Here is a 15,071-nt window from a genome sequence, read left to right as displayed (position 1 = left end):
CTAATGGAATGTCTAATTAAAATCAACAGCCACACAACAGCCACATCCAGTGGCTTTAAATGCAGCCCGCGAAGCACTCAACAGTACTTGGTAGATACCCACAATGATCTTGTTCTCTCTCTCCACTGAACACGTTCGCAATACCATTATCACCAACGAGCAAGGACAGATTATTTACAAGACACAGACTCCGTCCAAACTAGTTGGCGTCCGTACTACGACCATTCAAAAAATCAAGCCAAATGACGACCGGTATCATATGCGAAACCAGTTCGATGTCTTGGGAGAGATCGAGTGGCACAAATTTTCTTCCTCAAAGTTTCGTTCTGGTGGAACTGAAGTAGAGACGAAGGAGTTCATTCCGAAGAGAGGCCTTTGGGGTCGGTGAGTACATAGCGTCCTTCTAGGAAATCAGGGCTATCATAATTAAATTCTGGCAGGGAGCGCGTCTTCATAGGACCAGATAACCGTCCTTATCGCTGGAACCTGAAGTCCAGAGTGGTAGTTGTGAGTACGCTTCCACTTCATTGATGCTGATAGGCTCTGTTTCTCACATGAGGGATCGGATTTTAGCTCTCACGAGACGACGCGTCTCGAGCGGAGGTCGCTCGCTTTCATAGAGCGACTTTCGGAATTGTAGGAAGGAAACGTAAAGCCATGCTGGAAGTATCACCTGAAGTGGCTCATATGATGGATACCGTCATCATGACGTTCATCTACGTCGAGAAACTCAGAAAGGACAAAGAAGAGGCCTCGAGAAGTGCTGCAGCCTCGGGTGGCCCATGAAGTAGAGTCGAGGAGCTTGGGTGCTGTGTTGTGATTGATACCCTTTATGATAATTAGCTGTTTTTTTTACAAGTACTGATACTTACGGTCTCCAGTAAGATGACGACATTCTGGCTAAGTCAGGGCATACTGTAGGTCTGTTTTTATCCGCATACTCCGGAGAGTGTACTGTAATATAATATATATATATGAATCAATCTTCCTTCGGCCAGATGGTAAGTTTGAGCGTTTACCTCAAGTCGTACCTTTGATCCTAAGCATTGGTACCATATACGCGCTGGAGAGTTGAAGTAAATTAGTTTTCTAGCCCCTGAAATTTGAAAAAGGGAACGTTCTCAGAATCTAGAAAGTTTGTCAGCTTTCTTGCTAGAGCGGCCGGATCCGATATTACGCACGAAGAAGTGCATTCCGACTTCGTCTGGCTCGAGAGTCGCTGATATGATCTGATCTATCAGGTTGGGCTAGATAGAGTGTTAGCTCGGGGTGGGACGAAAGCAGGTGGAGCCGCTCGGGAAGGCGGGATACCTGCTTACGAATTCGATCATGTCAAATGACTCTTCAAGTCAAACACAAATATGCATTGACACAGCATACCATAAGAATGCTCGATTAAAACAGAGTGGGATGTGGGTACTTATAAAGAAAGATTGTAGGTACCGGTACGGGTAACGAAGTGCCAGGTACGGCGAACCCGACGTCGTGGAAGACAGAAAAGCAAATGTTGGAAGCAAAATCCGGTGCCGGGACAGTCCGGCAGGCTAGTACATCACCCGGGTCCAGCACCCGGACAATATTACATACCGATTCTATATTCGGGCCTGCTACCAGCAATATAACTGAAGGTTAGGATGTTTCATTCGCGGAAAAGTAGGTCCTGGACCATACTCTCTTACGCTTGTCTCACAGCCGAGCTCCACTGATCGCAGTAATGGTTTATAATTATAGGCAGCTCGTCGACCGCAGCGACCCTAATTAAGAACTTCGGAGCTTAGATGTAGGTTTGGCGGCCTGTCACGGTGCCTTAATCGTAGCTAGTTCTTGGCTAGCGCCTACCATCACAAGCAACTCGCCGTTGACGTTGACGTTCGGACTCCTTGCGAAAGGTGCTGTACGCATATATTTTCTGAATACGAGCATCGCCTACTTAGACGTCTTGACCGAGTCAGATGTAGTGCGATATCCACAGTCACGACGGTGACAGAGCTCATAGCTATCTGCTAGACCCCATTCTTTAATAGGTCAAGGCATGTGCGCAGTCAGCTAAACTACAGAGTCCAGACACACCCCCGTGGTTGGTTAGACTGAAGACGTTCGCAAGACTGTCATCACCAACCAAGGACAAATGATCTACATGACTAAAACCCCATTCGGCTTATGTGGCCGCACCACGACAATTCGAAAACGAATCAGGTCACGGCAGAGATTGAGTGGTAGTCGCGGTCATCGTCAAAACTTCGTTTTCGTGGAACTGAAGCAAAGACAGAATTTCATTCCAGTTAGAGGCTGCTTGAGGCAGGAGGTATCTTGCTACCACGAGTTCCGGACTGTCTTAGCGAATTTCGCATCTTTGGCAGGAAATACGTCGTTCCTATTGCTGGGACCCCCAGTGCACAGTAGTAGTTGTTGGCGCACTTTCACTTTTTCCATTGTCGTGATACTTTGATTCTCACATTTCGATTTTAGCTCTCGCGGAACGAAGGGTTTCGAACTTAAACTCGTGACCAGTCCGCCTGAGGCAGACCGTTGATAGACAAAAATTGGTCATGGCAAGAGGGGAGGCTCGAGATTCCAAGGGGTTCAGGAGTCCGGCTTCCGAAGCCGGAAAACAATCCCGGATGAGGGAAACTTTCCTAGCCATCAAAAATGTTGTGATGCATACACACATGTTACACTTGAAGATTGTCGATTTTAACTGAAAGAAGCAGATTTCAGCACAGTAAGTACTGCCGTCACATGCAGTATATACGTAGCAGACACAGCTCAGCGACAGACGGAGTTAACTATATGTATTAGGTATACCTGTAGCAGACACAGCTACAGTGGTTGTCAGACTGTCAGTTACATAGATGGTATATACGAGAATGATAGTAACCTCAGCGACAGACGGAGTCAACCGAGGAAAGCACTGACAGGTAAGCGCTCAGCGCTTAACATTCAACAATATACCATACAGCAAGTTCTTACTGGGATTCAACAGCCACACAACAGCCACATCCAGTGACTTTAAATGCAGCGCGTGAAGCGCTCAGCAGTGGACGGTACTAGATACCCACAATGATTTTGCTCTCTCTCTCCAATGAACACGTTCGCAATACCGTTATCACCAACGAGCAAAGTCAAATTATTTACAAGACAGAGACTCCGTTTGGACTAGCTGGTGTCGGTAGTACCACGACCATTCATAAAATCAAGCCAAATGACGATCAGTATGATATGCAAGACCAGTTCGATGTCTTGGGAGAGATCGAGTGGCACAAATTTTCTTCCTCAAAGTTTCGTTATGGCGGAACTGAAGTAGAGACGAAGGAGTTCATTCCGAAGAGAGGCCTATGGGGTCAGTGAGTACATAGCATCCTTCTAGGAAATCAGGGCCGTCATAATCAAATTCTGGCAGGGAGCGCGTCTTCATAGGACCAGATAGCCGTCCCTATCGCTGGGACCTGAAGTCCAGAGTGGTAGTTGTGAGTACGCTTCCACTTCATTAACATTGCTGATGCTCTGTTGCTCACATGAGGAATCGGATTTTAGCTCTCACGGGACGATGCGTCTCGGACGGAAGTCGCTCGCTTTCATAGAGCGACTTCCGGAATTGTAGGAAGGAAACGTAAAGCCAAGCTGGAAGTATCACCCGAAGTGGCCCATATGATGGATACCATCATCATGACATTCATCTACGTCGAGACACTCAGAAAGGACCAAGATGGGGAGTGAATGTCAGAGTTCTGACCGGTCTGGGGACTCCAGGTCTGCGTACTTTGTGTTTGCTGTCGTGCAGTAGTCTTAGTAGTGGTAGCAAGAAATAAAGGGAATGTATGCTTTATTGAAGCAGATGGTTTTTCGGGTGGAAGCCCCGATAGCGGCCCCAACCTGTGCAAGAGAGAGCCGAGGTGAGCTGCGATTCCCATGATACTAGTAGTGAGAGCGACGCAGCAAAGTGAACCTCGGATCCCAAATTTTTAGGAGCCGCCGCAGTGCGACGTCTCGAGGTGAGGAAAGCAGTGTTGGAAAGAAGTGATAGCAACTTGAAGGCATCCACGTGAGCAAAAATGCAGGCATCCGCGTGATCTGAGGTGCGGGCATCCATGTAAGCAAAGGTATGGGCATCCGCATGAGCAAAAGTGCGGGCATCCACGTGAGCAAACATCCGCGTGAGCAAAGGTGCGGGCAAGATCAATGGGAGGAATTAAGGTGGAAAACCAACGTGCAGGGCGGCCCGCTACTCCACATCAAGGTGAGTGGGCACAAGGTTCCCTCCCCTTATCAGGTTCCCTGCCTGGCAGATGGCGAGAAACCCGACGAGAGTTTGCAACGGCAAACTTCCTGCATGAGTAAACTTGAGAGGGCGGCGCAAATGCGTTTCGGATGCCCTCTACCCATGACCAGCTTCCCCGCCGGACTTATCTTCATTGCATGCGGATGCATGCAAGGATCTAGGCCCTCAAAGCCCACCGAGCTGTCGGGCGGCCAAAGATAGCCTAGAAAATAGAGACTCAGGCAAACAAAAAATTCTGGGAGTTACCTAGGTTCCCGGAAATTTCGGAGAGAAAAAGAAAAGTAGAAGGCAGGTTTGAATCTGCTGGAGCGTGGCGCGAGCACTATGGTGCGGAGACAAGAGAGGCCACGTGCTGTACTGCCGCTGCCACAAAGTCATAATTCTAACCCTACGCTCACCTCGCTTCGGGGTAGAATACCCACTGGTTGCAAAGTCTGGGTACCCCTCGGTAGGCTCGGCAAATTCAAGCGGAGTCAGCCACTCGCAGATGCACTGGCAGAGACCTTGTCAAGCATGATAATATTTAAAATGCAACCGCTTTCGTAAATTTCTGACATAGAAACCTTGACAAGCAAGCTAATGGATCCAGCATCGTCTCTGCACGGAGACGCCAATTCCTGTTCGGTTCAGAAACGGCCGTTTCGGGCACCTTGGTAAGTGGGTATAGGGTTCGAGTGTGCTAAAGGCCACCAACCAGGGATCTGAAGCTTCCTATCCTCCCACTAGCCCTCCCCCAACCGTAAACTACGCTCCCGGTGGGTCACGGTTACTGTTGAGCAGCTGGCCGGTTCGTCGTTTCGCGGTTGCAGTCGTGCCTCAGAACCTGTACTCTCACTGGGTAGATAGGCTCAGTAGTATTATTCCTACACAGAACGAGAAGGTCGGTGCAGTTGGAATAGCGGTAGTCCCCTGACGAGAACTTTCGCAGGTCCGAAACCGCTGTCATCCCCGCCATCCTAGTGTCCCTCTTGCCCTAGCTACCAGACCTCTATCCTAGGAGGCGGGTGACTGCAGCAGGTGCTAAGGACATGGTCTGCCTCACGACGCTCTGCTGGAGGCTCTGGCTTGGGCTTCGCTTTTCCAAGCCAGTCACTAAATATCTAAATTCAACAGCCACAGCCACAGCCACTTTAAATACAGCATGTGAAGCATTCGATAGTGCGCAGTAGATACCCACAATGATGTTGCTCACTCTCTCCACTGAACACATTCGCAATACCGTTATCACCAACGAGCAAGGTCAAATTGTTTACAAGACAGAGACTCCGTTCAAACTTGGCGTCCGTACTACGACCATTCAAAAAATCAAGTCGAATGACGGCCAGTATCATATGCAAACCCAGTTCGATGTCTTGGGAGAGATCGAGTGGCACAAATTTGCTTCCTCAAAGTTTCGTTATGGTGGAACTGAAGTAGAGACGAAGGAGTTCATTCCGAAGAGAGGCCTATGGGGTCGGTGAGTACATAGCGTCCTTCTAGGAAATCTGGGCCATCATAATTAAATTCTGGCAGGGAGCGCGTCTTCATGGGACCAGATAGCCGTCCCTATCGCTGGAAGCTCAAGTCCAGAGTGGTAGTTGTGAGTACGCTTCCATTTCATTGATGCTGATAGGCTCTGTTTCTCACATGAGGGATCGGATTTTAGCTCTCACGGGACGACGCGTCTCGAGCGGAGGTCGCTCGCTTTCATAGAGCGACTCTTGGAATCATAGGAAGGAAACGTAAAGCCATGCTAGAAGTATCACCTGAAGTGACTCATATGATGGATACCGTCATCATGACGTTCATCTACGTCGAGAAACTCAGAATGGACAAAGAACAGGCCTCGAGACGCAGGCTATACTGTCATATTTATTAATACAATGCCAGGGATTGTAGAAAGCCATGTATGCATACTCAGTGAGGATCCGCGTTCCCCATAGGTGTATGCATACAAGCAGGACCAGAATTTCGGGGCTTCCTTTGATGTATGCATACAAGCTTCGGGACTTCTTTTTATCCATATCGGGATGATAACAGTGAAGCGAAAAAAATTACATTCAGATCTTGTACAGATCGCTTCGCAGTGGACTAGCCCTCGATCAGCGTGCTCCCAAGAGGGAATGCAGTCTAGGCCCGCTACTTCTGGATGTACCTGGCACACTCGGGAAGTGCCGCCTGCATCGGCAGAAACCTTGCTTGACCAACTAAGTTGAACTAACATAACTGGTAACAGGAAAGAAAAAAGTTCATTTGCTGCTTGGATTGAATTAACGAGCAGATACAATTTTGGGAGAAGAGGCTATAACTAGACCATACTAAAGGATTGACTGAGATTAGCACAGATTGTAGATGAAGTGTCAACTTGAGAAATTCAATGACCTAGCGTGTATCAAAGGGAATATTGGATGAAACGGACGAGTGAAAACAATCAAAATAACAAAAAATTTCAGGAGGACTGAACCTGTTCAATCTCTATGTTGCACTTTCCCGCAGTTCTGGGCGGTCAACAATTCGGTTGTTGACTTCGACGAAGAACTTTTCAAGAAATGTCATTGTTTAGAGTTGCTGGAGGACGACAGGTCAAAAGGACTGGATGAGAGAACTACAGATTGGTGGAAGAAGATGGGGAATGGCAATAATCAGTAGTGTGTAACGATGTCGAATGTAGTGATCGACGGTAGAGGGTGTGGACTGAAGCTCACGGCAGTGCATGACGGCGAGCTCAAAGCCAAAGAGCATAGTAGGTCGTTGCTGGAGGTCACGTGAAGTTAAGGCAATTTCCGGGAAGGTGGGAAAATGAATTATGGGGGTCCCAGAAACCTTGTCAAGCAAGGTAATGAAATCAGACCGACCCGCATGCTTCTTTGTGCTTCCTGGTCCAGCCTATGATCTGCGTGATCCCAACAAGGCAATATCGCTGAAATTTCACTAAGTCCCCACTGATATGCAGTGTACTAGTGCTGGGATTTCACTAGGGTCACTTTCACTTTCAACATTTTTGTCAATTCACTCAGATTTACGGAGTCCTTCAATATATTTCCAAGAAAACATCATATATTTGCAGTCGATACACCAACATGCGTGACAATGAGGGTATTATATGATAGCACAGTGCAACAGCAGCAAGACTCGAAAAAGCAACGTGTGACAAGAAGATTTCAATTAGGAGCTGGCTTTCGTGGCCTAAAGGAGACAAATTTGAGTTTGTCATAGTATGGTGTTTGTACTACTTACTTGCGTGATCTTTTCCCAATGTCGGACCCAATGTTGTTTGCTTCCTCAAGGTGAGTTGATGGTACGTGCGCATGACGACTCCGACGCACTTCAGGATTGACGATATCTTCTAGAGGATCATCCGAGTGCGGGGCAGTAGATGCGGGAGTCGCCACGCATGCAGGATTGACGATATCTTCCAGAGAATCATCCAAGTGTGGGGCAGTAGATTTGGGAGTCACCACGCATGCAGGATTAGTCGCAAGAGTGGTCGTGAGACCTGCAACCACATGAGCGGTGAGAGCTGTTGAAGGTGCTTCAGGGTCTGTAGGGACCGATTCGTGTTCAGTGGGCGTAGGTACTATGGATGGTGGCGCGCCAGGTTGTTCTTGAGGTGAATTACTGCAAAAGTCATACCAGGATCCCTGCTCAACCCCACCATCGGATGGACAAGGTATCTGAAAGTCAGCAGAAGCAGACGCAACTTGAGACAAGGCACCACGAAGTCGTGGAGGAGACTGCATCCACCCAGCTTGATGTTCCCTATTCCACGATGAGACGGGCGAATCAGGCTCCTCCTGTGACATGGCGGAAGGAAGTCTTGGGAGTTGCATGTTGTCAGATGACATCGAGGTGCCCCCAAAGTTGAGTCCATAATCTTGTGATAAGGAAAACATGTCGTTGAAAGTGTTGACATCCCAAGGCGCTATGAGTGACGGGTTCAACAAGAGCCCTTGTGAAAGTGGGCGGATCTCACCAAGATGCATGTCGTCCTTTGGTACAGGCATCATATCAGCCATTGAGGAGACAGAGCTCTGTAGCGCTGGTAGAGATGCGCCTGGGGCAGGGAGAATCTGACTAGAACCTGCTGAAGTCCAGTAAGGATCAACACTAGTGGTGGAGTTGGATGCCATGGATGGAGGCCCAGAGCGGTCAGGTGTGAAAACTGAGTCAGATCGTTTGCCCGCTACACCCATAAATCAATGTGATGCAATGAAGACATTAAAAATCACTTACTAAAGGCACCCTTCAGAAAAGCAGTGTAAGGTTCAACGATGCGCGTATGATGATCAAGGATTGCATCACGAAAGTTGAATCCTGTTGTGTTCTTTCCATGGTGAAAACTATGATACATTATTTGAGTAATGCAGTTGAAAAACACTGGCTAGCAAAAACACACCTGAAAACACGTACTTCCCCAGCAGTGCAGGGATCCGGTCCACCAAGATAAATGCTTGCGTGCCAACTGGTCGTCTTGTGAATAGTGTTCAAAAGTTGGCCAACAACTCCTGGTAACCCTTCAATAAACCTGCGTGAATGTCAGCTACCTATTCAGACAGCTCTTTGATGAGACAGTTCATACTGTGTCCTCATGGACTCGGTAGGATTGCAAAAAGCCTCTGCCTCTGCCTTAGCTTTCTCTGCACGAAGCTCACACTCTGTTTTGGCCTCAATTTCCATTCTCTTCATATACTCATCTCCCCGTTCAGCCATAAGTTTGGTTGCAACCGTACGAAGCCCGGCGATACGTGTCTTCCCAGGGTAATTGCTTTCCTTCAATTCAGCATCGACTTTTTGCTTGATTGTCGGGTCGTCCTTGTATTCTGTATTGAGAAAATGTTTGACTGCGGTTGGCCCATGAGTGCGGCTGGTTGATGGCGCCATCATCTTCGTGAGGCTTTTGGTGAACTCAGTCACCCGCTTGGTCCCAACATGCGAGGCCGCACGGTAAAGATAAGAACACAATTGCTATTATATTACATAAAGGAATAAGCTAGATGAAATAAAAATGTAATGGTACGTGCACCTTGGCGCTGCTTGATTAGTCTTCCCAACAACTCCATTTGGGCTTTCGTTAACTGCTCCTCTTTAAGCAGCAGGACACCAGTATCCGGGTCTTTGAAATGAATTGGAATCTCAGGCCATTGCTGAAACCATTCCAAATATATTTGCGCAAGGTATGCACCAACACGGTCCTGCACCCGACTCTGCCGGAATCCATCCACCTTGCTTTTCAGCCAAGTAGACTGTTCACGTGTCTGCCAGCTAATCCCTGGCATCTATTACTAACATCATTGAGCTAAAATTGGACGTTATGCATGTATTTGATGACATACCTTATGTTAAACCTTATGTTTTTTTTTTGATTTTGAGCCCCACGGCACTGACCTGCAGTCACTCTTACAATGGAACTTGAACCTTAGTTCAACATCTGAGCCACATACTGAAGTAATTTTCCAGAACTCCCCTGCACCTTAAATAAAGTGCAATCGGCCAACTCAAATGCAACATTGAATATGAAGTACGCTGGATTGGCTCTGAGACGTTGTATTCTGTGATACTAAATGTGCGAGTCTGACATATATCAAAGTCAAGAACTAATAGTAGGTAGTCAAATATGAGCCTTAGAGACGGATACCCTTCTGGTACATCAACTCTCCCATCGAGTGAGCAACCGTCAACTCAGTAAGTCCTTCAATCTCCAAAAGATACTGGACATCGTCTATGTAAGCAAGTGTAGTGCTTAAGAAATGGGAGACTGATCCAGCATAAGAGTCGGCAGAGAGTCCACCAAAAAATGTTATTTGATCCTGGGTGAAAGTTGCATGGTGGAGTAAGCATTCAACCTCAGTTTTTGCATTTTGGATGATTGAGGTGTCGCCCTGGCCATGCACATCATCGGGTAAGCTTTTGACATACCGAAGGAGGAGACCCTCCATAAATGCGCAGGGTTCTTCGATTAACGCCAGCATCTCGTCCTTGATGCTTTTCAAAGCAAGTAGGGACAATGGGAGATCTGATCTGTAGATATTTAAATAATGTTTCATCTATATATATATATATATAATAGACATGACATACAATGTGTCATTCTCGTCATCGTCTATCTCGAGCTCAGATGTGCCGGTTTCATCTTCATCATGGCCCAGGGCTATGGCAAGTGACTTTTGAATCTCCTGTACTTCCTGTGATGGTTTGGTGAGTCGAAGCTCTCATCGCCTTTTCAATATATTGTCTCTGTTTCTTCACTCAAGTTGGTCAGGAACCAACACCAGAAACAATTAATAAAAACAAAACATACTTGGCATAATGATGTCGGCGTCTCTCACGACCAGTGGCTTGTTTTTCTTCCTCTGTCTTATGAATGGGAGGACGCGGCATGATGGTGTGGATGGGGAGGGTTGTAGGTTGAAAAGAAGTACAAGGCTTCTTGAGTGTGGTTGGACGATAACTCATGCCTTCATAGTAGCTACTATTGCTTGACTCGAATCTCAAAGTCTACTACCTAGGCTTCGATGGTCCGTGCATGCAGAATCACTTGGTCAGTACTTTTCTAGGTCATTTTCAGCGTATGTTAAAAGTCAGATCAGGTGGACTGGTATGTTTTGGAGTACTGTGCAAGCCATGACGTGCAGATGCTTGCAATGCTTATTAGTATAATTTAGGACACCTTCTCCAAACATAGCACAATCAATATCATTACATAGCACCCTTGTTTTACCGTCTTGCACAACACAACATGGTTAAAGGCTCATCGACTCGTAAGCTTACTGGCTACCAACATCAATTCATTGAAGAAAATAATGCACCTATCAAACGAAGGCAAAACGATGACACACCTTCCAATGCTTACCCAGATAATGTATACCATACACACACTTCGGTTGATGTGACCAAGCAGCGTCCTGTCACTAGAACATCATATTTCTGCACATTGTTGACACCAGACCGACCTTCATCAGTACAAGAAATGTCCATCCAGCCTGAAATGTTCACTCCTGATTTCAATGTTGATGAAGCATACCTGGACTTTCTTGTGGACACCAGCACAGATACCATTCCAGCAAAAACCAAACGGCAACGCACAGCGGGGGGTGTGTACTATTTTCTGGATCCTAATGTTCTTTTTTTATATTCCTGATATTAAAGATGAGCCTCAAAAGCAATGGCTGCCAGAACGCGATAACTTTCTCAAGGAGTTCATTTGGCTTGAAGGGCGCGGGGACGATGCGTGGAGTAAGCATTGTCATGGGGAGCAGGCACACATGAATGAGCCGTCTGTCCGGTGCATTGATTGTGAGGGCTTGCAGCTTTACTGTCAGTCGTGTGTCGTCTTGCTGCACCACACAATGCCTTTACATCGGGTTGAGGTACATATATTCAGATTATATCAATGTTTCTTTTGAAATCAACTATACTATCAGATTTGGACCGGAAATTACTTCCAGCACGGTGGCTTGAGGGACCTAGGGCTACGTGTACAACTTGGACACCCAACTGGTGTCCGTTGCTGCAATCCCTCCGCTGCATTCCAGGACGACTTCACTGTCCTTGACACTACTGGCATTCATAGTATCATGCTTGATTTTTGCAACTGCGAGACAGCGCAAACACACGCCACTCAACTCTTACGCGCTCATTGGTACCCAGCAACTGTAACAAATCCTCGCACTGCTGCCACTTTCCGTGTCCTCAATCATTTCCAGATGTACACATTCGAGTCAAAAGGATCTGTGTTCGAGTATTACCAATCATTAGCACATCTGATGGATAATATCAGGAGGCATCAGACCAAGGTAGGTATATTCACTATTCAATCATTGTTCATGCTGATGTGACTTTGAAGGACCGTTATGAAGCTTTTTTACGGATGAGTTGGCAGTTTTCGACATATACTCTCTCTTAAACGAGCTGGACGTGGCCATTACCCTGGCGGCGTTCTCGGCACAATGGAGGGGGAACTCGCTGTACTGTGCCCAGCTTGTCCTCAACCGGACAAAAACTTACCATTAGGTTGGGAGACCAGCGAGGTCAAACATAAGTAAGCCGATTCTCCATTCAAATGTTAGTGTCGCTCAAGGCTTTTAGATGGCTTTATGGCTTATTTCTCGCAATTGATGCTAACTTTCGTCTATGCTGCTGCAACAAGTCTTCCGAGGAGGTGAACCCTAGCCTGAGTAAAGGTTGGGGTTATTTTGTTGAGGAAACCGGATTCAAATATGTGCTTGATGCTCACGCTGGCCAGGTGCAAGATGTGAGATTGAATTAGTTTGTTCTAGTGTTTCCACTGACCCTCGTGTTCAGAAAAGTTCCTGTGCCAGTCATAATGCTGTCAACCTCACTGACACCAAGAATTCACGGGGACTGGCTGCAACAGGTATCGGTGCTATTGTCTGTGCTCGCCATAACCTTACACGTCCATCATCGGTTGGAGACCTTCAAAGAGGAGAAAGGTACGCATATTTGACATCTTCAACAACTCTTATTGACATATGACTTAGATATGTGAACATGGATTACCTGTTCTTCTCAACGTTGTGACATTCCAGTGATGTTCTTGTTCTCAACATCTGCATACGACATCGCATGTCAATGGAGTAAGCATCTTTTGGAGTGGATGTCGCGTTATCCCTCCCAGATACACTTTTCGGATAATGCAAAGACCTTAACATTCGTTGTTCCCAAATTCCATCTACCAGCGCACATTTCGGCATGTCAGACTTCGTATTCTCTTAATCTTATCAAAGGGATGGCATGGACTGATGGTGAAGCCATTGAATGTGGATGGTCCAATATGAATCCTGTTGCTACCAGCACACGTGAAATGGGTCCAGGTTCAAGGCACGACATCCTGGATGATCATTTCGGTGACTGGAATCGGTGTAAAGTATCTAACTTGGGTATGGACTCTTACTTAGGCCATGTTTTATTTCTGACGGTTTAATAGGTCCTTTGCTTCTCAAAAAATTGAAGGAGGCAATCCCGGAACAGCAATCAGCATGCTGTAGATCTTCGAGACTTTGAGGAAGCTATCCCATCTTCGAGTTTGAGTTCCTGGTGGAAGATGGTAGAAGAATGGGAGGATGACCGTTCGAGGCCAAACCCTTTTGAGGTCCAAGCTTCAGGTAAGTTTTGCTTGTATATGATACAGTATGCAATCTCTAACTTTCTACGCTACAGCTGTTACCCAAGCATCTGTCAGACTCGAGCTCTCCCAGCTTGAAGCCCATCAGCTAAGACAAGGAATCGATGACTCCCTCCACCCAGATATCTCCCCTAGTGTGCTAATTGCTGTCGGGATTGACATTGAGGCCCTACAGTATGTTCAACTTTCCCACTGACAACCTGGCAGGCCTAATGAGTCGGTTTACTTATCAGACGTAAACTGGCTACAGATACTGCAAGTATTGGAATCCACGCCACCGATAACCAACTGTCCGCCATGCAACAATGCATCAATGCATCACGCCGTCAAATCGAGCAGTGGATCCAAATACAAACTCTTTATATCCCCAGTGTTGCCAGACTTTCGAGCTGAATCCGCTGGTGCTGCAAATACTGTCATGGCTGAGGAGCCTGCTCATGCCATAAATCTGTGGATGCCGTCTGCAGTGGTGAAGGTGGGTATGTCTTGTGACGTGAATCTGTGCAACATCAAGTGGAAGTTACGCTGTGCTCAGGCACACGATGCTCTCCATGAGCTCCGGCAGCACCTACGACTCAAGCGCCATCTCACCGGTTTCAAGAAGAACTGGTTGACTGGTCAAAGAGTGCACACAAGATCACTGTGCTGTTATTGATACTGTGCAGGCAAAGATAGCTGCCTGCCGCAACAAAGTATCAAATGGCATGGAAGGCACTTGATGCCCTGGCCGATTCACTCTTGCGCCTGGATTGGCAGATCGAATTCCCAAAGCTTGAGGAGCAAGATATCCGTGGGATGACAGAGGCGCAGGCAGGGGGGGAATTGGAATCAGAGGGTCGACGACTTGTAGCTGTGTTGTGGATTTGGAAGCAGCGCCATGGCGCCGGCAAAGAAGAACTTTCTGAAGGTGAGTCGCTAGCTGTTTAGTATAATACTTTCTGACCTGGGAACAGCAATGCATGTTGAATGGTGCAAGGCATGAGCTCAGTGCAAACAGGTGGGCTGAGGAGGTCGAACTGGTCCAGGAGGAGATGCGACGCGTATTAGCATTCTTTGAATGGAATAAAGGTTGGTGGGAAGGACTTGCGACCTCCAGGGTTGATGACGGAACGATGGAGCACGAAGCAGCGGTCGCATATGCCCTGCGACAGGCTGCAATCCGCCGATCCATGTGGAACGACTGTCTTTTACTGTGGGATGTAGTTCCAAGCCTTCTTACCGTTCAGACCACTGCAGAGCTAACATCCTCACCCGCTAACACTATGTAGTGAATATATCATTGTAATTTCTTTTACATTTTTCGTACATTTTGTATTTATGAGATATGTTGCACTTAGGGTTGGCTGAGTCAGCGGTTCAAAGTGTGGGGGAAGGGAGGCACGAAGGGGCAGGTATGCATCTGTCAGCAGTGGAATAGATCAATCCGTACATTTTGTATTATTAGAGCGCAAATACTATTATGGGATATGTTGCGCTTAGGGTGCCTGAGTCAGTAGTTCAAAATCATAGAAGTGTGGGGGAGGGGGGGCACAAAGGGGCAGGTACGCATCTGTCAGCGTGGAACAGATCAATCTAAGATCAATCTAATATATTAATCAACGGTATGTTATATTCGGGCAATCGGACATACCTAAAGAAGTCTCCAAAGCCATCCCAAGGGCTGTATGCATA

At 47.0% G+C, this 15,071-nt stretch overlaps 5 protein-coding genes across 5 annotated transcripts; 4 read left to right on the top strand and 1 right to left on the bottom strand.

Annotated features, from left to right (window-relative positions):
- Positions 1-26: 26 nt before the first annotated feature.
- Positions 27-1,068, top strand: DFJ58DRAFT_1440 (uncharacterized protein). The gene is made up of 3 exons (XM_041378864.1): positions 27-384; positions 441-507; positions 574-1,068. The coding sequence occupies exons 1-3, from the start codon at positions 104-106 to the stop codon at positions 784-786; spliced, it is 561 nt and encodes a 186-aa protein (XP_041251117.1). The 5' UTR covers positions 27-103; the 3' UTR covers positions 787-1,068.
- Positions 1,069-2,931: 1,863 nt separating this feature from the next.
- On the top strand, positions 2,932-3,717 carry DFJ58DRAFT_693211 (uncharacterized protein; the record flags this gene model as incomplete). The annotated part of the gene is made up of 3 exons (XM_041383411.1): positions 2,932-3,344; positions 3,401-3,467; positions 3,535-3,717. The coding sequence occupies exons 1-3, from the start codon at positions 3,061-3,063 to the stop codon at positions 3,715-3,717; spliced, it is 534 nt and encodes a 177-aa protein (XP_041251116.1). The 5' UTR covers positions 2,932-3,060.
- Positions 3,718-5,460: 1,743 nt separating this feature from the next.
- On the top strand, positions 5,461-6,296 carry DFJ58DRAFT_902672 (uncharacterized protein; the record flags this gene model as incomplete). The annotated part of the gene is made up of 3 exons (XM_041394832.1): positions 5,461-5,735; positions 5,792-5,858; positions 5,955-6,296. 3 exons carry the CDS (start codon positions 5,461-5,463, stop codon positions 6,135-6,137), a joined length of 525 nt encoding a protein of 174 aa, XP_041251115.1. The 3' UTR covers positions 6,138-6,296.
- Positions 6,297-7,419: 1,123 nt separating this feature from the next.
- On the bottom strand, positions 7,420-9,139 carry DFJ58DRAFT_720428 (uncharacterized protein; the record flags this gene model as incomplete). Its single annotated transcript, XM_041384708.1, has 5 exons — positions 7,420-7,444; positions 7,496-8,441; positions 8,492-8,598; positions 8,655-8,783; positions 8,838-9,139. The coding sequence occupies 5 exons, from the start codon at positions 9,137-9,139 to the stop codon at positions 7,420-7,422; spliced, it is 1,509 nt and encodes a 502-aa protein (XP_041251114.1).
- Positions 9,140-10,634: 1,495 nt separating this feature from the next.
- DFJ58DRAFT_712348 (uncharacterized protein) lies at positions 10,635-14,668 on the top strand (the record flags this gene model as incomplete). Its single annotated transcript, XM_041383852.1, has 15 exons — positions 10,635-10,640; positions 11,410-11,625; positions 11,680-12,051; positions 12,102-12,105; positions 12,131-12,296; positions 12,344-12,476; positions 12,560-12,708; positions 12,854-13,135; positions 13,229-13,380; positions 13,436-13,574; positions 13,634-13,772; positions 13,828-14,025; positions 14,094-14,307; positions 14,354-14,369; positions 14,398-14,668. 15 exons carry the CDS (start codon positions 10,635-10,637, stop codon positions 14,666-14,668), a joined length of 2,457 nt encoding a protein of 818 aa, XP_041251113.1.
- Positions 14,669-15,071: the final 403 nt, after the last annotated feature.

This window comes from Suillus subalutaceus, assembly GCF_016647625.1.
Source record: "Suillus subalutaceus strain FC151 chromosome Unknown DFJ58scaffold_1, whole genome shotgun sequence".
NCBI lineage: Eukaryota > Fungi > Basidiomycota > Agaricomycetes > Boletales > Suillaceae > Suillus > Suillus subalutaceus.
This window is presented reverse-complemented; position numbering and strand designations above follow the sequence as displayed.

Excerpts from the sequence above, each read along its gene's own strand:
- DFJ58DRAFT_1440 (XM_041378864.1), top strand. The coding sequence starts at position 104 with ATGATCTTGTTCTCTCTCTCCACTGAACACGTTCGCAATACCATTATC. Across the intron at positions 385-440 it reads AAGAGAGGCCTTTGGGGTCG|GGAGCGCGTCTTCATAGGAC; the intron begins GTGAGTACATAG and ends AAATTCTGGCAG. Across the intron at positions 508-573 it reads TGAAGTCCAGAGTGGTAGTT|CTCTCACGAGACGACGCGTC; the intron begins GTGAGTACGCTT and ends ATCGGATTTTAG.